The 22,430-nt window shown below is 52.0% G+C and overlaps 8 protein-coding genes across 8 annotated transcripts; 4 read left to right on the top strand and 4 right to left on the bottom strand.

Annotated features, from left to right (window-relative positions):
- Window positions 1–29: 29 nt before the first annotated feature.
- PtrM4_017890 (FucP, Fucose permease) lies at window positions 30–1,471 on the bottom strand (the record flags this gene model as incomplete). Its single annotated transcript, XM_001931664.1, has 3 exons — window positions 30–254; window positions 307–1,156; window positions 1,215–1,471. The coding sequence occupies 3 exons, from the start codon at window positions 1,469–1,471 to the stop codon at window positions 30–32; spliced, it is 1,332 nt and encodes a 443-aa protein (XP_001931699.1).
- Window positions 1,472–2,041: 570 nt separating this feature from the next.
- On the top strand, window positions 2,042–2,794 carry PtrM4_017880 (PAT1 multi-domain protein; the record flags this gene model as incomplete). The annotated part of the gene is made up of 1 exon (XM_001931663.2): window positions 2,042–2,794. One exon carries the CDS (start codon window positions 2,042–2,044, stop codon window positions 2,792–2,794), a length of 753 nt encoding a protein of 250 aa, XP_001931698.1.
- A 785-nt stretch (window positions 2,795–3,579) lies between these two features.
- PtrM4_017870 (zf-RING-2 multi-domain protein) lies at window positions 3,580–5,100 on the top strand (the record flags this gene model as incomplete). The annotated part of the gene is made up of 1 exon (XM_066103300.1): window positions 3,580–5,100. One exon carries the CDS (start codon window positions 3,580–3,582, stop codon window positions 5,098–5,100), a length of 1,521 nt encoding a protein of 506 aa, XP_065965502.1.
- A 986-nt stretch (window positions 5,101–6,086) lies between these two features.
- PtrM4_017860 (Atrophin-1 multi-domain protein) lies at window positions 6,087–6,672 on the top strand (the record flags this gene model as incomplete). The annotated part of the gene is made up of 2 exons (XM_066103299.1): window positions 6,087–6,594; window positions 6,656–6,672. The coding sequence occupies 2 exons, from the start codon at window positions 6,087–6,089 to the stop codon at window positions 6,670–6,672; spliced, it is 525 nt and encodes a 174-aa protein (XP_065965501.1).
- A 548-nt stretch (window positions 6,673–7,220) lies between these two features.
- PtrM4_017850 (zinc carboxypeptidase A 1 precursor) lies at window positions 7,221–8,687 on the bottom strand (the record flags this gene model as incomplete). Its single annotated transcript, XM_001931660.1, has 1 exon — window positions 7,221–8,687. One exon carries the CDS (start codon window positions 8,685–8,687, stop codon window positions 7,221–7,223), a length of 1,467 nt encoding a protein of 488 aa, XP_001931695.1.
- Window positions 8,688–9,519: 832 nt separating this feature from the next.
- Window positions 9,520–10,280, top strand: PtrM4_017840 (GTPase SAR1 and related small G protein; the record flags this gene model as incomplete). Its single annotated transcript, XM_001931659.1, has 2 exons — window positions 9,520–9,599; window positions 9,725–10,280. The coding sequence occupies 2 exons, from the start codon at window positions 9,520–9,522 to the stop codon at window positions 10,278–10,280; spliced, it is 636 nt and encodes a 211-aa protein (XP_001931694.1).
- A 1,820-nt stretch (window positions 10,281–12,100) lies between these two features.
- PtrM4_017830 (Aft1-HRA multi-domain protein) lies at window positions 12,101–14,080 on the bottom strand (the record flags this gene model as incomplete). The annotated part of the gene is made up of 4 exons (XM_066103298.1): window positions 12,101–12,488; window positions 12,537–13,698; window positions 13,785–13,820; window positions 14,023–14,080. 4 exons carry the CDS (start codon window positions 14,078–14,080, stop codon window positions 12,101–12,103), a joined length of 1,644 nt encoding a protein of 547 aa, XP_065965500.1.
- Window positions 14,081–19,068: 4,988 nt separating this feature from the next.
- Window positions 19,069–20,582, bottom strand: PtrM4_017820 (putative membrane anchor opy2 protein; the record flags this gene model as incomplete). The annotated part of the gene is made up of 2 exons (XM_001931656.2): window positions 19,069–20,507; window positions 20,561–20,582. The coding sequence occupies 2 exons, from the start codon at window positions 20,580–20,582 to the stop codon at window positions 19,069–19,071; spliced, it is 1,461 nt and encodes a 486-aa protein (XP_001931691.1).
- Between the last annotated feature and the right edge of the window lie 1,848 nt (window positions 20,583–22,430).

The raw sequence follows: 22,430 nt of genomic DNA, 5'->3' as shown, positions 1-22,430 counted from the left end.
TGGGGTATCCTTTCATGATGCATGACCGCTCACTCATTCCGCTTTTTCACCTTTGGTACCAGCGCCCACGAGATTCCCATTGAGACTATCAAGCCTACGAGCACAGGCTGCATGACCCTGACTCCTGCTTCACTAACAATGATACCCGTGACAGCCGGAAAGAACGAGCCCCCGGCTTGCGCTAGTACAAAGACAAATCCAAGTGCCGTAGTTTGGATCTCCTTTAGGAACAATTTCGATCCAATACTCATTCCCTATCAAAAATTAGCATGTACACTCAATCTTTGCACTTTGAGACAGCCTTACCGTAGCGAACATAGATCCATAGAAGAAACCTATTATCGAGATGGACACGGCGCCACCGACCAAACTCGGGACCAGCCAAAAGACCAGTTGTAATGCAAGTATCAAAACGCAGTACACCATCGTCATCCTTCTTTCCCCAAAGCGATGCGTAGGTTCCGCCAAAACCACTCGTCCAAGAAACACTCCACCCCACAGCCCCGCAGGAACATACCCGATATCAGGTAGACGGCCGTTCCGAGCCTCGATCAAATACTCAACCACCCACCCACCAGCCGTGATCCCCGTGCCCAACATGAAGAAGTAAAAGAGCGAAAGCAAATAGACCGACGGCGACTTGAGCGTATCGATGATATCACGATTAGCAATCCTGCTGCGACTACCCTCACCATAAGGGTCTCCAGGAGCAGCAGACTGCTGTGGTTTTGCATGCATACCCAAACAATCCCTAAACGCTACACCCACAACCCCCACATTCACCACTCCAATGCCTACAAGATACAAATAAAACAACATCCACTCCCCGCCCACTCTCGCTGCAATAGCAGTCGCTACAAACGGGCTAATTAGACAACCTAGTGCATACATGGCGTGGATGAAACCCAACAGTCGGTGTGCGCCGTCGATGGAGGCGACAAAAGTGTTGGCGTGGGATTCATTGTACGCCATGCCTGTTGCTTGGAAGAAGAAGGTGATGACGTAGAGGGCGCAGGGTGGGGTCCAGCAGCGGAGGGTGTGGGCGAGGAGTTGGATGAAGGCGCCCAGGGTGAGGATGGCACCGAGGTTTAGGTACCGGATTAGGTGGCTGTTTTTTGCGGCGGCGAAGAGCCAGCCGAGGAACGTGGCGCCATAGCTAGTGGTAAGTTGGTATAGGGTATTAAGGGGGGTTTGGGCTGGAAAGGGGTGCTTACATCAACGCTACGTATTCGGTGCCTACGTTGTAGGTTCGTAAGATGTAGGGTGTTAGTGCTCCTAGACTTCCATCATTATTTCCGGCGAAGAAGAATGAGATGCTTGCTGCGAGGACTTTGAATAGGTTTCTTTTTGTTAGACTTGTCTCTTCAATGGGAGGGTTGAGCCTTGTAGTTGGGTTTTCAATTGCTGGTTCTCGTGTTGGTTGTAACTCGAGCTCTCCAAGAGATGCTTCATGTTTGCTCTTCGACTCCATAGTAGTCCTCCTGTTGGATTAAGTTTGAATTGATGGAGGACTTGGGAGCCTGAAGAATATGAAGGGTGATAAAGTCGACAGGACATCACCGCCAGAGCCAGAATGTCGGTTCATCTCGCAAGCTTTACTGTATTCGGTAATACCTCGCCAAACGTCGCCCAATTTGATCCAAAGCATTGACACACTCGATGCGATACAGAATCCTTCACACCTCAACACTAGACTGAGATATCAAGACTAGTCACACTTTTTGTCACAACCGTTTCTCCACGCAACGGGAACGACGACTTTTTGGCAGGGGTATGCCGCCATAAATGGGTATCTAAGCGAGCAATGATGATTGGACATGTCCGCTCAGCGCTATCAGACTCCGCCACCACGCGGGAATGCGGCAGCCAGTAGTTCTTTCCCAAATAGCCCGACAATAGAGGCGCAGCACCTCGTCCGACATCATGGCCTCAGTCATTCCTCCCCTTCCTTGCCCAGCAAAAAAACTGTTTGCCTTGGGTCACTGTCCTCCCCAGCATCTTCTGCCCCAAACGTTGCTTGTGTTCTACTCCAGACGGCAAAATGATCTTTGGTGGCCTCGAGATAGTTGCCGGTGGATATCTCCTCCACCGACACTACCGAAAAAAGAATGAGAAAGAGAGGGTCGATCAAGACACGCAGCATAAGCGGAACAAGACGTTCCCGGGTGCAACTTGCACCAAACAACAGCAGAACTGGCCTCAGCAAGCCAATCACCATGCCCAACACCAACAACCGCCCGCGATACCGCCGCAAAAGTACGCGTGTTATGCCCCCGTAGTGCCGCAGCAGCCTCGCCCGCAATTCTGTCAATCCCAGGCAGAGCCTCAAGCGAACACGCAGTTCCAACACCGGCCGCACGCCCCTCCCCACACCCAGAGCTTCAACATCCCGAGACGGCCGGTCCCGCAGCGTAAACCCCAGATCATCATTCAGCCTAGCCTACAACGCAGCGACTCTTTCGCAACCTTATCGCGCATGCCCATTGCAAACGGGACACGTCCACAGAATGCACAGGAGCAAGAAAGTCGAGCCTTGTCGCCTGCTATACCGCGCAATGGTCCGTATGGCAATGCGGGCTTCTCCGTGTCAACACCAGCTTTTGGCGCTACGCCTACATCGCCGGGCCTCACATACGAGATGGCTGGCGATCAGGCGTATAGTGCTGGACATACTGCCAATCATGATTGGGAGACATACAGATATGAGCATGGCCACCAAGGGGCAGCTTATACGCCTACCGTATCTACAGAGTTGGGGGAGTATGATGCGCCACCTCCTCCTTACAGACCCTGAGGTCATGAAAAAGCAGCACAGCTTGTGTCTTTCAGCTTTAGAGGAATGTTTCTTTTTTCATATTATACTTCTCATCTTCTTAGGAGATGGTTCTTATTTTGCGTTTTACACTTCATACTTAGGGTCATATCAGGCTGTAGTCTCTTTAATCATAGAATGTCTTACCTTCTTCTATCCAATTCTCACCAATTCTCAAGAGATCAGCAAGTCCGCATTTGTTGTCAAATATTGCTGATATACATGTTTGTAACCTTACACATATGACACCCACATGTGACCCAAGGCTTCTGCTCTTGAACAACCCCCCTTCTCCCTACCCAATTACAGCTATAAATTGACCCTGATCTACCCTTGAAAGCCTCCACAAAATATGTGCTCTCTCTCTTAACTGTCACGAGCTATCCTAGTATAAAATCTGATACGCATCACTTAAGACCCTCCTTTGCTAACTCATTATAACTACTTGTATTTCTTATTCTAAGTCTCTTCTCACAGTCTATACGCTCTCCTGAGCTAATTCGAGGTCAAATCACTGATCTGTTTGTCGTTTCTACCCCACAGTGGCAAGTAGCGGTCACGAACGCAAACGCGCCGTTTGTATATCCGCGCTAAGGACTCGCCTTCACCAGGACGAACACGTCTGCCCGCGGCGAGGGATGTAATTGAACTCACCGCGGCTAAGCGGTGACCTTCTTCTGGTGTTCTAGGTCGCTTACCTGCTCAATCTCTACTTAACCTTCGCATTGTCATCCAAGACCACCACACAAAGGACTTGCGCTTCAATAATGTTAGGCTCACGCGATCTAGCTGACTATGCGGCTATGCAACCCTTCCTCGACGCAGAGAATAACGCGAGAGAGCGCAGACAAGTCACCAACCCAATGCTCCCGTTGCCTACCACCCACTTCTCGACTGAGTTGCTGCGCTCTGCAGCGAACGCACCAGCTATAGTTGCAGCAAGCACTCCGAGTACCGCAGCTACGTTCATCAGCAATCACACTGTACATGTGACCCCCATGTCACCGAACGATGAGTGCGCCATATGCTTGGAGAGCTATACTGAGGAGCTCTGTCTACGCATCATAGGTATCACAGGCTGCAACCACCATATTGGCGCTAAATGCCTGAGGCAGCTATTGTGCAGTTCACCACATGCCGAGAAGCGGTGTCCCCTTTGCCGGGCATTCTGGATACCCAGGGCGAGGGTATTTCCTAGTGTACTTCGTTCAACAAACATACATGACTTGAACGAACCATCTGGTGCAGGTACCCCATCCTCCATACGAGCCTATGGCCAGAGAGCAGGCCACTTACCAGCCATTAATGATCAGCGTCCTCGCCCCCTTCCTCGTCTCGAAGCCCTCCATACCAACCTGAATCGCCCCCAAGTCCCACAGGCTCCCATCGTCATCGACTCGGACTCGGAATCTGAAGAAGAGTACGCGACACAGGTACGCAGCTTCCAGGAGTTTACGCGCGATGTGGCAGATATACGGGAGCGAGCACAGCTCACGGATCGAGCGCACGTTGCACGTCAGCGCCGACATCGCTATCGCAGTGTCTCGGGTCACCGAGACATAGGTGGTACTAGCAACGAGATGAGTAATAGACTCGGCAGGTCCAACACGTTAGGAGGTGGAGACATTAGAAATAGAAACGGCGCATTTAACCGTATCCTGAATACTGGCCGTCACTTCAACCTCTTCCGGCTACCTCCTGACGACGCACCTTCGTATACAAACCCGGCAGAAGGTTTTCCAGCAGCGAATTCTCCAACACTACCCACCTTGCCAGATCAAGTCTTCGATCGCTTGGGCATGGCACCCGTACTAGCCCGCACACCGGAGAACACATTCACTGCCCCGCCTGCACCATCCTCCCCTGTCTTCCACGCCATGACTTCACCTTTGGCCATCCCTTCATCGCCCACATACCATGGATTCTCCTCCGGCCCTGCAGCTACCCACGTACCCAACCGGGACAACGTCATGTCGAATGCAAACAATGCAGTACCCCAGCGCCCTACACTACAAGCGAGCTCTTTGCAGCATACCGACGAGCTCACCCGTCGAGAACAGGCGCTCATCCAGCGTGAAGAGGACCTCAACTACCGCGGGCAAGCTCTAGATGCATTACAGACCGCGCAGAACGTCCGACACCATCACTTAGATAGGCGGGAGGCAGCGGTCTTGGAGCGTGAGAGGAATACGGAGGCTCTGCTGTTGGATCTACAGAGGCGTAGGACCGAGTTGGCGGAGTTGTTGGGGAGACAGAGGGAGGAGGTTAATAGGGTTTTGGGTAGTTGAGGACCACGATAATGTTAGGACTTCATTGGCAAGGATATAATGAGGTAGCTAGCTGTCCTTCCAAGGTCAGTGTGCATGTGAATGAGATTTTCTTAGGTATCTGGTAGGTATACAGACCATACCTAGAGTTACTTTGAAAACTTACAGAGGTCTATGTATACTTTGAGTTTATCAAGATTAGAGTGCATACTCCTACTACTAGTTCCTAGTATCTTCCTTGCTTTCTAGTTATTTCTTTGTGATGAGGTAGTCTTATCTTTTCCCGAGTATTCAAATAAGGACTAATTGTCGGATCGTGAGTATCGGTAGAGACGTCGGCTGCTGGACACTTCGGCCCGACTTCGGCCCACCTTGCGCAGAGCTTAGGTATACCTTCGTAGCAGCTGTGTTCGTAATAAATCAATCACAATCACCGAACAGAATGCATTCCTAGTTATCGTTATTTCCTTTCAGCACTAGTGCTATAGACCTTCCAACACTAATATTAATATCTTAACTAAGGGCCCGGATTTGAAGGCAAAAGTTACCTTAAGAGATATAATATCATCATGACGTCTGCAAAAACAAACCAAGTTACTCTATTCAGATTATACGGGCTACGTATTATCGGCACAATAGCCGCTTTGGCTCCATACAGCCAAGATAGAAAAACACCAAAACCTATACATCTCACTGGCACAGAAGCAGTGCAATCTACGATTCTAGTTTACAGGCAAGAGGAAAGTATAATGCCTCTATCTTAGGAGAGTCTCCTACCTCCTCAATGCCCATTTGCCACTCTCCACTCCACTCCACTCAATTCTGCGCCCTCTGCCAGCGCCACTTCACTATGAGCGTGAAAGCACGCTACGCCCAGACCACGCCCTCACGCTAGTCCCACGCCCTACCTCTAATAAATACTCCATCAAACCAACCTACTGGTCCTACCCGTACCCACTCAACTCCGTCCCACTATCACAACAATAGCCGCAAACAATACCAACACCATGGCCAAGCCACACACCCCCAAGAAGCGCGGCCGCTCCGACGGCAAGAACAAGAAGAGAAAGGACACACGTATTGGTCTCCGAAAAATCCGCGGTCCAAACGGCATCAAGTTGAAGCAGGCACAATACTACCGCTTCCCGTCCACCATACGCATCTACCACTACTCCGCCTCATACCTCTCCCTCCACACCTTCAAGAGCCTCTTCCGAGGACGCGCCCACGGCTACGTCGCCGCCCTCCTAGGCTCCGACGACCCCCTCTCCCGGAACCTACTCACCACCGCCACCGACATCATCCCGGAAGGCGCCTTGGAAGTCGGCTACCTGCCCTCTGTGTTTGTGCACGGGGGCTCCGCACTGGGGTTTTGCGTCGGCAACGGGGTAGTTGAGTGGTTGTGTTTCGACCGCGATATCAAGGAGTCGATACTGGACAGGCTTGATATCAACACTAAGGCGCAGAAGATGTTGTTTGAGCACGTAGCTGATTTGGAGAAGCCTGAGGGATCGGGTCGGAAGATGGAGTATACTGAGCATAAAGATTGGTGGGATTCGTTGAGGGGGGCGGGGAGGTGGCCTTGTGTTTTGAGGCTCGGGTGGAGGAGGTTTGGGTGGGAGGTTAAGGCGGAGGATGCGAGGTTGAGAGGGTTGGATGAAGAGGGGGGTAGGGGGGCTGAGGAAGAAGAAGAGGTTGAGAATGATGAGGGAGAGTGGGAGGATCAGGACGAGGACTGGAATAGGGATGAGGATGGGAATGAAGAGGAGGTGTTTGAGGGCAGTGATGAGCGTGAGACTCATAGTCCCGAGATCGTTGCTTGAAGCGAGTCGGTTTCCCATGACAAACCGGTTACGCCTGCGCCTGGATCCTCACACTTTGTCTGAGAGACCAGCGATTTTCTGGCGTTGGTCACGAGGGTTCCACGTAAGATATTTGGGGGAGTCTTTTTCTTTTCTTTAGCGTTTTACATACGGATGATACCCAGGCCAGCCATCCTCCTTCCCAGCATAGTAGTTTCTATCGTTTGCATTACACAATAATCTCTAATGTCCAATCTTCTCTCCAATTCTTCAACCACAACCCCCCTTTTCCCCTAGTGCACGCCATCCAAAGTCACATCCCACCAACACAAAAAAGAATCAAGCCTTCAACCCAATCTCCACAGCCGTCAGCACAAACTCCATAAACCCGGCATTCGTATCCAGAATATTCTGCACATACTCCTCGCTGGTGGGGTAAAAGTTCGTCGGATACCCAAACTCCATGGTGTATCCATAAACCTTGTTTACACCCTTATCCGCATGCCAGCGACTAAACGACCAATCGTCGCTAGCACCGGATGTAGGGTACAAGCCCACGGCCTGCTGGGGCACATACTCGCGGCCGCCAACGCCGTTCATGGCAGCGGTTGTGCGGTTGGCGGCGAGGGCCACGTTATCCCAATCCACCTGGTCGATGTATTCTTGGTACAGAGTATCTTCGATGAGGCCGCGCTTGCCGTCGTAGGCTGTGTTGAAGAGGTTCTGTGATGGATCGGCGGATTGGTCAATGTCGTCGCCCCAGGAGTAGAGCAGAGTACCTGCGGCGGAGTGGACGTCGATGTACCAGTGGATGTTTGGGTATTCGTCGTACACCCAGGCCATGTCTCTTGTTTCGGGTTCGGAGAAAGGGGCGGTGCCGTAGAAGGCTTGGGAGGACGGGTTTGTGGAAGCGGGAGCGACGCTGGGGTCGAATTTCGAGGTGAAGTTCCAGAGGAAATCAAAGTTCCTGTTAAGATCGACGCCGACGCTGAGGGGGACGCCGGGCGTGGATGAGGCTGGATTGCGATTCTTGCGCCAGAGGTTGCTGTTTGCTTGGTCGTGGCGGACGCCGTCTGGGTTGAGCATAGGGATGAAGACGATGCCTGCGCCGAGGACTTTTTTGACTTGGCTGTTGGTGAAGGTCTTGTTTCCGTAGGTTAGGCCGATGCGGTGCTCGTTGGCGTAGAGCAGGTCGGAGATAAAATAAATTAAGTTGTCGGGTCCTCCGCGCTCACGGGCGTGGATGCCAGAGGTGAAGTAGATGTATTGCTTGTCCTTGTTGATCTTCTCGGCCTTGTTCGCTACACCGCCGATGATGGTGTTGTTCTCGAATGTCTTGTAGGGTGTGGTGAAGATGGGCATACCGTATTCCTTCTCCAAGCCCTTCATGGCGGTATAGACCTCATCCGCGTTGAATACACCGGCGCTTTGAATCTGCGCATATTCGCTGGGTTTTCTAGTACCGAGACCACGAGGCGCAACCTTTCCTCCATTGAATCGATCGCCCTTTCCAATCGGCGCAGTCGCTGTTTGCCTTTTGTTCAAGTTGTGCAGAATCTCGACACGGACAAGGTCAGGGTTGAGACTGCGCTTGAAGTGATGCAAGTGATTTTCCGGGATGACAGCATGCAGCTTGTGCTCATCGCCAGCGGCCATGACGACCGGTCGGCAGCCATAGTCAATCTCACTGTTGGCGGAGATGAAGTCGTACAACTGGCTCTTCTCTTTCGCGTAGAATGCAACGCTCAAAGCATCAGATGCAAGAGCGGTTCCAGGAAGCAGACCGAGGAGGGTGGAGACCTTCATGGCGGGCAGCTGTAAGAATACTGCGACGAGTTGGAGATGTAGGTCGTGCAGAAACATGAAGTCGCCATGGTCGCCATATTTATTTGAGGCTGAATGCTTGGTGTTTTTCCGTCTGGCAAGCGCTTTATACGCAGCTTCCTCATTCAGTAATTCAGGATGCTTTTCCCAAGACTCCAAGACGGCAAGCGTACTTGGCTGGCGTAGTTAGCCTACGGATTTTAGCAGGTCGGGACTGTTATCTTGTGCTTTGGCCACAGCGTAATCTGTTCTAACGCGAAATATCTTGTCGATGGTAATCCAGCAAGATAAAAGCAGGCTATACAAGATCCAGGCTCCCGGTCAACGGTGTCGAAGGCGTTGCCAAGGTTGTGGAGCGACACACGGTGATTACAGGTCATAGTGGGTGACGTCGCAGAGCAATACTGAACGTAGTACATGTTCATTGTAGCTCTCAAATAGAAGCGCGCAGACTGATGAGGGCATGAATGATTGCGACGGATAACCGAGGGCCATTGTCAGAAAGTCTAACGTTATCCCAGAAGACATGGTGAAGCTAGCCGGCAATGCGCATCTACGACGATGTCCCCACTCGCTCAGTATCTACTATAAGACTCCATGTACCATAGAATAATGATACAAATCTAAAAGGAGGAAATAACACAACATCCCAAGTTGCAGTCGACGTCCAATACAATGCCAAGGAAAAACGCTATCGCCTATCTCCGCGCCCCAGCATTCCGTCCGATACGCGCAACTCTCACCCACCAGACCGCAACAATGAAGCTGCTCTGAACGCATTCTCGCGCCTGAAAAGGCCACTCAAAAACTCAAAATGGAATACTCGCCACTACCACCCGAGATCACCGTGCTGCTACTCGGAGACGCCGAAGTAGGCAAATCGACCTTTTTATCGTGAGTACATCTAACACAAGCGCGTACGTCCATCTACACATGCGCCCAACCCAACGCATACGGAAAAACACCTCCTATCCCTCCAGCACACACCCTTCTTTCCATTCTCTAACAAGCGTCCTCAGCCGCCTCTCCCTCGGTATCCAACCCCCCAATAGCACAACCCTGCCCCCCTACACTCTCCCCACCCTCCGGTCCCAAGACCAACCCTACGCCTTTGACATAACCCTCTACGCGCGCCCCTACCGCCTCCAATTCTACGACACCTCCTCACCTACACACTACACTCTACTACACCCCCACTTCGTAATCCTCTGCTACGACATCTCACGTCGCACCACCCTCTCCTCACTCTACACGACCTGGCTGCCCATTGTAAACCAGCACTTTGCGTACGACGAGAACCTGCCTGTCATGGTGCTGGGACTAAAGCGCGATTTACGCAAGCAGTGGACGGCAGCGGAGCATGGGGTCGATGGCAAGGGGAAGGGGGAGAGCGTTATGCCGCATGAGGGGTTGCAAACGGCGCAGACGATGCTGTGTGATCATTATGCTGAGTGTAGTGCTATGACGGGGGAATTGTGTAGGGAGGTTTTGGAGGATGTGGCCAAGACTTGTGCGAAGACGACGACGGAGGCGGGGGGGAGGAGTAAGGGCATGGATATGTGTGGGATTATGTAGGTGTGGATAGGATATCTTGGGGTGAAGAGGATATCTTCACTAGGTGGTTATCAGAGTTGTATTTATGAACTTCTTTGGTAGCAAGGAAGGCGTGGAGACAATTTATCCAAGATGTTGACATGTCATGTCTACATTTAGTCCTACCATAGAATAGTCGTAAAGCTGTGATAGGCGTCATACGACTCTTATAATTGTAGATAACTAGCGACATATAAATTCAAGAATCTACGCTATAGACTATAAGATACATTCCACATTTGCACAATTCTACGTACTATTGGAAGCATCCTCTACTCTACTAAAAAAAAAGCCCCCTACACTCTCCTCCACTCCCCCTTCCCTCTCCTATCCTCTCCCTCCCCACCTGCAAAAAACCAGCAAAAAAATGGTTTCTTGCGACACCTGTGTGATTCGAACACACGCTCCCGAAGGAACTGGCTAACTTTCCCAAAGGGACTAGCAGGCCAGCGCGTTAACCACTCCGCCAAAGTGCCTTGGATGATTTGATGACAAAGCATAAAGTTAGAAAGAATATATAGGGGAGCAAAAAGGTGAGGGATACATGGGAAAGTGGAGAGCAGGGCGTGATTAGGGTAGTTGTGAGAGGGGTTTGCTTAGTGGAGATGGCAGGTGAGAGGTTGGGGTGGTGGGGTAAGCAGAGCGGGGTTCTGTGGGCGGGACTACATTTGAGGTATAGGCGAGAATGTGTGACATAGTAACTCGGATACAAACAGCAGCACCTAAAGTGCATACGTACATTAATCTACATGTAAGGGATCTAGTAATATGGCGATGCAGCTATAACCCCTACTTCTTCAGTCCTACTATGCAACTTACATGCCATTTACACTAAACATCACTCAAGTACGCAAAACATGACTTGAACAAAACAGCTTTCAATTGTTTGCGTATGCGTACACAATCCCGCAGCTCCTCACACCTAGCGTACCTGCTACACCCAACACGTTATCCTAATGTATAAAGTAATTTTTTCCCTCTCATCTACGCCATGACCTTATTGTTTACCGTAGACTCGAGAAACAAATGAGGCTCACCGAGACATGTAGTACACCGCCTGGGGAAACAAAGAGATAAAAAGAGGCTCGAAGCCTAAAAGATTGGAAGCCAAGAAATACAAAAGACCCCCCAACGCCCGGCGCAACACTAGACTGGCGCGCAAAGACGTCAATAAGGAACCAAAAGAAAAGAACGACCCGGTGTATAATCGCCTCCCGGCTAGCAGAGTCAAGGCGCAGAATCAGACACCTCGGTATCCACATAGCGATAACCCAACGCCTTCCATGCCAGCCTCAATCCAGAATGTGAACCCACAAAAAGCCGTATATACACATCAACGATGGACTGTTTACTCAAAGGAAGGAAGAATAACGTCGTAGCATCGACCATCGACGACGACGAAGAGAAAATTCGTGTTCGCGTGTGTAGCAGGTAGCCAGGCCCATGTTTCCTTGCCGCTTCAGCCATCCGGCCCGATAAGGAAAGGTGCGAAATGTATTTTGGTCTTGCCGGGAGTGCGGTTGCGTTTCCTTGATGTAGGAAGGATGCAACAATGACGCAACGCCAAGCGCCGGTTCATGCATTGCGAGTGACGACAATGCGTCCGATAAAGAGAGAAAGGGAAAGGTGAGGTAGATTAAAAATTGGTACGGGGCGGATCGTGATCGACGGCGCTGCAGATGCCGTACGCGTTGCGTCATAGCCACAACAAAGAGTCATGACAATGGCGGTGTACACGTGTGACGGGATCAGACCAAGATTACTCCCAGTTATCTGGACGCGAGTGAGCGACTGTCTTGGTCTTACGATTGATAGCGGCCGTGTTGTTGTGCCTCGGGAGAGTGTTGTCGGGGTGGGTGGGATGGGTATACGAACCGGTTCATCATCTGGCCTTGTTGCATTGGCATCATGTGTACACCATTGGGTTGCATCTGGGCGATGCCGTATGGGTTTTGGTGATTGATATCACTTCCCAGGAAATTGTTCATAGCAGGTCCCTGGAGGCCCTGGGCCTGTGATACTGGACAGTCTTTGTGAGCGAGAAGGAGGGTCTTGAGGTTAACAATCTCCTCGCGAAGCTGAGTGACAGTGGCAGAAAGAGCGTCGTTCTCAGTGCTGAACAGCTCAACCTTGGCTTGCAAATTGGCTAGCCATTGCTTCTTGCGCTGACGACACTTGAGAGCAGCAACCCTGTATACGTTAGCAGTGTGACGGTTGACTAGAATCATCGAGACATACCTGTTGCGCTCGAGGAAGTTTTTACGCTTCTCCTCGTCGGTCATCTTTCGGCCCTTGCTGTCATACTCCTCCTCTTTGATGTTGTTCTCCTCGTCGGAATCGCCTTCGTCCATTTCGTCGCCCATAGATTGGTTTGCGTTGCTCTTCTTCCTAGAATTCTTGGGGATGTCGTCGGCTTTGCGCTTGTTACCGGCAGCTTGTTTGCCATTAGCGGCACCCTTCTTGGCACGTGACCGTGTACCAGTCTTGTTTTGCTCACTCTGGCCGCTCTCTGAGAAGTCTCCGGTTTCTGCAGATTGAACGCTATTGATGGAACCCTTGGTATCACGACGACCATGGTTGGCGCTGACGGGCTGGACGGGCATGTGCCCTGCGTTCATTGATTGTTGCTGGGGGGCCATGGAGTAGGGTGGCTGGTTGTTACGCGCAGCACCGTTCTGGCTCGCAAAAGAGAGGAGGTCATTAGCTGCACTGCTGACGTCATGATTAGAGTATGGGTCGTTCTGTGCACGATGCTGTGGCTGTTGGGCCTGCTGGTAGTTGTTGTTTGGTCGATCCATTCCTGCGGTTGCTACTTCAGGTTGAGATGTGGGAGCGTTGGATGTGGGCTTGTTGTTAGCCTGGTGCTGGGCTGCAGCACGCAGGGCAGATTGCTGGAAATCGGCAGTTCCGGGCGTTACACCGGCACCTTGGAGATTGAAAATGGCTTGCGAGTTGGGGCTAGGCGCAGGGAACATGGAACCGCCGCCGCCAGGAGTAAGGCCGGTGCGGAGGGAGGATTCGTTAGGCGTGGGGAAACCTCGGAACGACTCACTGAAGTAGTCTGTCTGTCCAGTCGGGCCGCTAAGCATAGCAGGGCTCAAGGGGCCTGCGCGTAAGCCTTGCCAACCAGGTGTGATGCCCGGCAGCGGTGCCGGTGACGTAATGTTCGCGACGGGCGGAAGAATCGGACGACCACCAGGCGTCTGTAGGCTTCCAGATTCGCCGCCGAATGACTGCTCAAAGACGTTTGGCTCGAGCGAAAAGGGATTGTGGACCGTGTTGAAATAATCGGGCGTGTCGCCAGTAGTTGTGGGCGCGGGCTTGGGTGGTGGTGCCAGCGGCTGGGCATTTGACGTGGCGGGCTTTGGATCTGCGTTGCTGGCGGCTTCCGTCGTCGCAGCTTGTGGAGTGTTAGCATGATGGCGGTGGTGATGGAGAAGGTTGAGCAGCGTTCGAAGACGTTGATATGGGACGGAAGCTACTTACGCTGTACCTTTGGAGATGACTCGGACTTTACGGACTCTGTGTAAATGACATGGTTAGTCATAGTCCTGCATCGTGACTTGGGACGACCAAGGAATGAATACATGTAAAGAGACGATGATGTATGTGCGCGCACAATGCAGCATGATGGCTAGGGCAGGAAGGTGCAGCAAGGTGGTGGTAACATGGTAGTGACGACGGGACAGGACATGATAGTCGCACACGGGGGAATAACACATACCTTCGGCCGTCTTGGTAGTAGGAGGAAGACTATTTTTGCTGTCCTTGGGAGAGGACATGGTGGCAGACGGGGAGGAGGTTCGGGCAGTTTGAGTTGCGGCTGCCATACTTTGGGGTGGTGACGTAGCAGCGGTGTCCTGGGCGATCGTCTGTGGTACTTGGGCCTTGACCTCTTTGCTCTCCACACGCGACTTTACAGCGCGCAGCTCACCAACTGGGCGCACGCTACCGACTCGAGCCTCGCAAATCACGCTATTCTGTTCGACAGCCGTGTCAGCGCACGCAGAGATATGGATTACACAGCTGCAGGTACTCGACGCGACAGACAGCAAAGGGTGGGCGCAAGAGGGCAGTCGCAGTCGCAGTCGCAGACGTTGGGGACGTGGCAAAAGCGGTCGGCAGCGATAACAACAGCGACGGGCGCGACACAACTACGTACCTCAGCAAAAAGGAATCGAGCACAGCCGATGCGGGGTAGGGCCGTCTCAATCCGAATTATCGATCTTGTTGACCGGCGGCGAGCTGGTTTGCAATGCTGGTGTCTGCGTGTCCAAAGTCAATAGTGACGTCAAGCCCCTGGGGTGACGGTCTGCAGCGCCGTGAGATGCAGAATCCGTCCTTGTTTGGTAGTCGCCTTGTTGTGCACGACGATATCACGATCCGGTGCTGTGGGTGCGCGTTGGCAGTCTGCTTGCTGCTGCTTCAATGAGGCTCAAAACCGGCGTTGACGGGGATTGTGCTCGTGGTGACGATGACAGTGAGGCGTTCGCGATGAGGTCAGAGGACAGGACGAGCGAGCAATTTCTGGGAGTGACGCAGCCAGCGCCAAGCCGCGATAACGTGATTTGGCTGGGTTCGTAATCAAAGGCCTGCGCTAGTCTGAGCTAGGACCAATCACGCATATGCGTCCTCCACCGCCTTCCCACCAAACGCCCACTGCGTCCTAAGCAGCCCCTTTTGGCTCGCTTCAAAGCAGGAGTGTGAGTCGTGCTCCGCGGCCTCGACTGCGACGTCCTTGATGTTATTCCCGCCACCGAATCGTCATCTGAGAGATACACGGTGAGATACAGTTACCACTGCTACCACCACGACGCTCACCGTTCCCCCTGTCCTCACCGCGACAAGATTCTCCTACACGCTGCCCACAAACTAACCACCTCATCCCATCTAACCAGCGTTTCGTCCCAAAAACTGAGCTATTGGCACCACTACAACCGTCAGCGCAACGGCTGCGCTGCTCAACTGCTGCGATTCTGCCGCTTGCCGGTCCCGTTCCAGACCTCGATTCACCCATGTTTCGTCGATCCACGTCGACTCGCACATGTATCCGCTCAAAGTATCCGTACCCTCTGCGCAGCGGCCTTTGACGCCGCCGTGCCAATCAAGCGTTGCGCCTGCTGCATGGCGTTTCTTCTTTCCGATGCACTTCGTCATCTCAATGTCGGTGGAGCGCACGCATAGAGGGCCAGTCGTTCCATGTACCAGTAGCAGCTGCAGCTGAGACAGGAGCCTCGATATGCCAGATGCCCTCGCACACGCAACTCACTGCTATTCTCGTCCCGCTCCCGCTTCCCCAGACTGACAAATGCTTCTTTCTGCTCTGCGGTTGCTTCCACTGGTCCCAGATGAGCGGACAGACATGCGAGACATGGCGCGGACGGACAGTCTTCCAGTCAAAGCTCGATCGTCATCGTTTGCTAGTTTGCGTTCCACAAAATCTCAACACAAGGCGACTGCCTCAGAGTAACTTTCACTCCAAAATCAATACACCGCTATCAGTCTACTCAGGTGGTTTTGATGTGCATGTTGGTTTTGCAGGTAATGTGAAACTGACATTCTCTGTTTTTGCCTTACCCCTATATCTAGCTCTGCACATGTGACTTTTGTTTGAAGCTACGCCATGCTTTTGGCTCGTCACCACACCATTTCACTGAGAATACGCATTTGGCATGTCATCGATAATCAGATGAGAGCCGGTGTTGGGATTGATAAGTGCACAGCTCGGACTGAGTTGGGACCAACATAGCAGAAAAGCATGGACCAGAACGAGACGGTTCATCAGTCATCAGAACTAGACCAGAAAACACATGTCCAGTGCTTTAGCAAAGTCCGACATCACGCGTCGATAAAGTCGTAAAATGCATTGACAGGTGCATATCCGACATGCCTTTTTCGATGCACGACGCTTGATATGAGCATGCAGTCCAATCCGTCCTTCTGACTAATGTGCAATGGCCAGTAATATGATATTTACACACTCCAGGGGATACGCGGATCAATTTTCCAAAGTGGGAACAATCGTTGTAATCGCTGGGTAATGTTTTAAAACATATTTTCGGTTAAGGTTCGCTCTTCCCAAATGGGTTGACTATACCATAGACAGAATATCGGGGTGTACAATGGCGTGATCTGCTGGGGAACACGTAGACACGAACCGGAGACTGGTTCTTGGGTCCTTGTACTCTTTTTTTGGTCTGGAATAGGAGCGCACAAAAGAACCTACAAGGACATGATCGACCAATCTCCTTTTCAGGTAGTCATACACGTTGTGGTGGATATGGCTGAAAACTGCATCGATCTGTCACTAGCCAAAATATCGCAAAATCATGAAACTCGATAAATCATGAAACCACATACATCATATCGTCCACCTAACATCTCCTCGGCTATTAACCCCCATGCGCATCCCACGACGGCATTCGGCGCGCACAGGATGGACATGGTCGTCGGAGAGCTCCGAAGGTGGGCTGGAGGGGTAACAGAGCACGTACCTCAGTGACAAACGCGGGGTGCTAATATCCCTCACACAATTCCTGTTATACTCTGTCTTCAGTTCCTTCTCTTCACTGCAATTCTTCTAGAATCCCACGTCTATACCCATCGCGCGTGAAAGCGAGTTGCGCATCGCAGTTTTCCGGTCAGTCCTCGCTATAAGTTAAGCTCCGCAAGCGTAGAGCTACACACGAACTCTCCATCTCACAAGAACACCTCGTCGAGCGCATACGCGATCCGCCGGTCTAAACAGCGATTCCACTACGAGATAAATACCCACGTACCCACCGCGCACACAGAACCGGCTTCGCATGCCCTCCTCATCGCCCACAACACGCATCTCAGTCCTAACCACGCACCTCACCCCACCCACATCAACACCCCCATCCAACATGTCAACACCCACACCCAAACCACCCATAACCTGCCACATCCTCGACACAACCCTCGGCCGCCCCGCCCCCTCAATCCCCGTAACCCTAACCCTGCACAACCCCTCCTCCCAATCTACCCCTTCATCAACTACCACCCCCCTCAAATTCACAGCCACAACAAACACCGACGGCCGCGTAACCGCCTGGACCCCAGCGACACCTTTCTCCACACTCAGCCTACAAGACGTGTACACGGCGCAAGCAGGTGACGCCAGGTTCAGCCTAACGTTTGATACCGGTGCCTATTTTGAACAAAGGGGTATTGATGCGTTTTTTCCGGAGGTGGTGGTGGGTTTTTTGGTGAGGGAGGGGCAAAGGAGGAGTGGGGGGCATTTTCATGTTCCAGTGCTTGTGGGGCCGTTTAGTTACACGACGTATAGGGGGAGTTAGGGGGGTGAAGTTGGGAGAGGGGAGTATGACAGGGGATTCCGCGGGTTCTTGAGGTGGTGACTGGAAAGACTCTTCGCGGAAATGGTCTCTTTTATTTATCAAAGAGATATAAATAAGAAGGTTGGACGCAAGAGGAAGTTGGGAACAAGCATATCTCCTCATGTGGACCTATTTATCGGGGGGGGTTTCATTCCTGTCAACTACATCAACTTTTCTTGGGGAAGCGGAAGCGAATAGGTATCTACAAACCGTCGATTTATCGATTTGTTATATACTAGTCCTACGCTGTAACCAAGAACTTTATTTTTGCTCCACTGCCTAACTCCCAGTTCTACAACGAGATTAATGCTTGGTGGAGATAGGAGTAGCGTTCATATATAAAAGTGATGAACCGTCGCGTGACAACATCACACGATACCGGACAAGTCCTACCTATTTTTTCTGGGATATTCCTTTTTTTTTGGGGGGGGGGGGAGCAAAGGAGATCAGGGATGTACACACATAAAGGCTCTAGAAGGGTTTGAAAATCCACACACCCCTTCCTATCCAAGTTGTACTATGCACGTCCGCTCGATAAGTCATAGTGTCGTGCCGAGTCATTCGAGTATTGTACAGTAGGAGGTGAGTATGGTTTCTTAGATAGAGGGTCTGGGTCATACACATGCTATCTGAATCCCATTTACACAAGATAAACCTGTAAAGAACGTGGTAATTAGACAGAAATCTACAGGGTTATTCGTGGGTCCAGGGCGCGACATTTGGGGTAAAGGTGAATTGGGAGATGCTTGAATTTGGTGGATGGAAGGGCAGGACACAACGACATATGCACATTTTAGACATTGGAAGAATCGGTAGTTCATGTGCGCAAACAATGGAGGCAATCAAAGATGGATTTATCTGGTAAATATGTCGATGGCTAGCTCAGATAAAATGGTATATCTCACTCCTTTCTACTTTCTATACCACCACAAGGCGGTACTTTCATACCCACCCCATCTTATCCAAAATCCACCCTTCTCTCACAAAAGTTACATACAATCGGGGAAGTAGTTAAACCCCGCCAGAAGAAAAAATCCCTGGGTGAATACCACACCCCGGATATTCATCGCAAACACGCACACGTGTCAACGCTAGACGTTAAAAGAAAAGATGAGAGAGAGATCATGACAAGATCCTTTGGATATCAATAAACAAGAAAAAGAATGTGAAGAGTGAAAAATGCATACGAGATGCCAGATCTCGGCCGTTGTGATTTGTTCATGCCCAGACCTGTCAGAAGTGAAGGTTTGTTGGTTGTTAAGGAGATGTTTGTGTGTGCCGCAGTGGCTGGATATCTCTCTCGCCGATGTCAAAACATGCTCTTTGCCCAGTTCGCTAAACTTGGGGGATGCTTGTTGGTTCCCAAAAACGCCGTGTAGAAAGAATGACCAGTGAAGTTCGGACAAGTAGATTTATAGCTCGCTCTTGTTACTGTCGTGGAATGGACTTTGGTCCCGTCTGGATACAGTGCTGCCCCGTTTTGATGCTGCTTCTTCGACAATGGGTGTCATTGGTGTGCGTGAAGTGTCGTACGATGTGATGCGTTGCGACATCATCGGTCGTGGGGGTTCGAGCGAGGAGCTGTCAGTGAATGGGCTGCGGTCCATGGTTGGCGTCTTGTCCTGGATCTCAGTAACGCCTGAATCACGCGAGCTGGTGGAGCTGTTGCGGAACAATGTTTGCTTAGCGCGTGCATGGTCGTCATCTGACTCCTCCCCGGATTCCGACGCTAGGCTGCCCCGGCGGGCGCGCGAGTGGGCTACGCCATCGTCAGACGAGGTCGTCGAGTAACCAGTGAGTGGTCGCGCTGATGGAACCAAAACTTCGGGAGAGTTGACTAGTGTTCGGTCGTCGCTCGCTAGTGAGTTGGAGGAGCTCTTTGGTGGAGTGATATCCATGCTCCTCTTCTTAGTGATGTTAAGGGCCTTGACGCCACCTAGTTGCGCGGTGCTACGGACAGAATTTGCAGGGCTAACGCCAGGCATTTGGATGCGGATGGGCTTGAGGCCGCCGTGTTTGGGGTCGATTTGCGGTACGGGTGGTGTGTCGAATTCCTTGGGTGTCTCTGCTGGGCTGTTGGTAGCAGTTGACTTGACGCTGACGACGGCGGCCTTCCCTCGCACAATAGTCTGTGCCGGTAGTGGTGATACGATGGCGTTTTGTCGGTACATTGTCGATGCAACACTGCCTCGTTGGGCGAGACTCGGGGCGATGCTCGTACGGCCGACAGTGCTGGCTGACATGATGGAGTCGCGGAAATCGGGCACAAAAAAGTGCTGGTCGGCGTTGGAGTACGGGCTGGTCATACCAGACGAAGGCGACATGGAAGGAATCGGAGGAACGGGAGGAACAAGTAGGTCGGGAGATCCAGGTCCTGAACGGTTGGTAACACCAGGGATGTAGGCGATCTGGATGATGTTGGAGGCACGGGTGAGAACGGAAGAGGCCATCGAGGCAACGGTGTGTGTTGAAGCTCGCGCACTGCGCCGTGACTGGAAGTCGTTGTCTTCCTTCTCCTGCTGTGCCAAGTCGACAGATTGCCATTCCCCTTCGTCGGACACGGACCTTCTCTTTCCCTTTAGGCAGAACTTCCACACAACAAAAGTAAGGATGGCGATGAAAGCGACACCGCCAATGACACCTCCAGCAATGGCACCAACATTTGTCTTGTTGGCAGGGGCTGGACTCGAGGCGATGGGGTCAATTTGGCAGGCAACGGAAGCACACTCGTCGCAGGTCCGCGAACTTTGCACGCAGACCTGGTTGGCTGGACATGTGATGCCTTCGCAGGACAGAGGCGCCTGTTCACACAGCTTACAACGTTTATCCAGACGGAAGACGGACTCGGCATCTGGCATCTGGTTAGTATACTAGCCGGGCCTTGATTGGGAACGCGGTCGGTACCTCTGAGCGCACGGATAGACATGGCAACGGCAGTTAGGGGATCAACGGTCGCTGGGACAGAAAGCAAGAGAGCGGGCAAACAAGTAAAGAGGGCCCGCTATCAGCGATGGGCGCACCCGATGTGGTGCGACGCTTTCTGGCTGTTGCGTCGTACCACGAAAATGCCAGTGCCAGAGAGCGATGGGGTGGTTGCAGGCTTGTGGTGAAGGAGGACAAAGAAGGAGCGATGGAGGAATGGCGGCGCTAACGAGTATCAAGGGCTTCAGGCGGCAGCGACGGCGTGGCGGACAGGTTGGAGACAGACAGGAGACAGGCGAGCAGAATATGAAGGAGCGAAGAACAAGAAGTAACGAGTGACGACGAACAAAGACGACCACGCGCAACCGAAGAACAAATGTCTCGATGGGCAACAGTAGGCGGTGCAGGGTGATGATGGCAATGGCGAGAGAGAGGGAAAAGGGCCTGAGGGAGACGCGGCAGTAGCGTCGTAAGATGAGGCGTTGGGGGTGGGGCGTGCCTGGTTTCGCCTGTATCCGCTTGGGCCGGGACCTGAGTTGTGCGCGCGGGCGACGACAATGTCAAGATGCACAGAGAAAGATTCGAAACACTTGTTGGTCCTCGGGTTGGGGTACTCGCTGTCGCCTTAGGGTAGCAGTTGTGTAGCAGACGACACGCTTCCTCGAAGCACTTGGTACCCTAGAATGCACCTGACCGCTGACCCCAAGCCTGCAACCGGCCTAGCCGCCAACTCTAATCTATTTATTTCCCCTGCAGCCGAACGAACACCTGCCTTTTCCATCCACTTTCCGTTGATATATTGATATACTAACTACAACTAACCACATACCCTTTGAACAGCCAACAACAAGTCCATCATCTACACTCCAGCTGCCGTCTGCCGCCGCCATCTGCCGCCTGCGCGCCGATGCCGATGAGATGAGATGAGATTATCATGACTACTACTCTCACTGTGAGGTACCCGGTGCCAGCCGCTAGCCATACCTCGCCTATTCCCATTGGCTGCACGCTTACTGGGTAAATACTGGTCTGCGTGTCTAGATTCATCGTTTATGGCGCCCAATATATCGCCAATCTCATCTTGCACCGCGTACAGTACATACAGCTCAACCCCGCCAGCCACTTGGATGCCTCCTAGACAAGTCGGCTGGTATCCGCCGCGCACTCACACTGGTCGAGAGCTGTCTTGATTATCAAGCCCAGTATCGTCCTGGCCCTGCTGTTCTGCTAAATGCGCGCGAAACACGACGAACCACAGCCGGCCATGTTTACTCTTTTATGTGGGGTTCTCCCGTACCCGCCCTTTCATTTCCTTTTTCGACCACTCACATGAGCGTGTGCGGAAATTCTGTACCACGATAACGCCCGTTCTCGCGCCGGTGCATCGGGCATTTCTTGCCGTTGATGATCTCGTGGTCGAGACCCCGAGCTCTGACCACTTCGTCACTGACTATCGAGACTGGAGATTTGCTTCGCTGTAGTATAGGTATGGATGAGGGCAGTAACAAACCAGGAAAGAAGACCAAGAAAGTCCATTTTACTGCAAACCGTGGTATGCCAATTTGTCGTATGGTTATGAAGATCCTGTATTTTGCATAACGATGCCAACTGCCCGGCGGCCGTGGTGCGTCAGAAAAAGTGGCTGGGCCATCTTGGCCCAACTCACAGTCCCGTCATCGTAGACATGGGTGGCATTACTTACACTAACATCCTCACCCCAAGTTCTAAGCGGATCATGAAGCATCCACCAGATGGAGGCGCTGTTACACCGCATCTGATCGCGCAACCACATGCATGGAATGTGGCAAAGTTTGTGATACCCGAAGCAAACCATGGATCAATGCTGGAGGAT

This window comes from Pyrenophora tritici-repentis, chromosome 1 (genome assembly GCF_003171515.1).
Source record: "Pyrenophora tritici-repentis strain M4 chromosome 1, whole genome shotgun sequence".
NCBI classification, from domain to species: Eukaryota; Fungi; Ascomycota; class Dothideomycetes; order Pleosporales; family Pleosporaceae; genus Pyrenophora; species Pyrenophora tritici-repentis.
The sequence above is the reverse complement of the archived record's forward strand: the minus strand, read 5'-3'. Positions and strand labels throughout refer to the sequence as shown.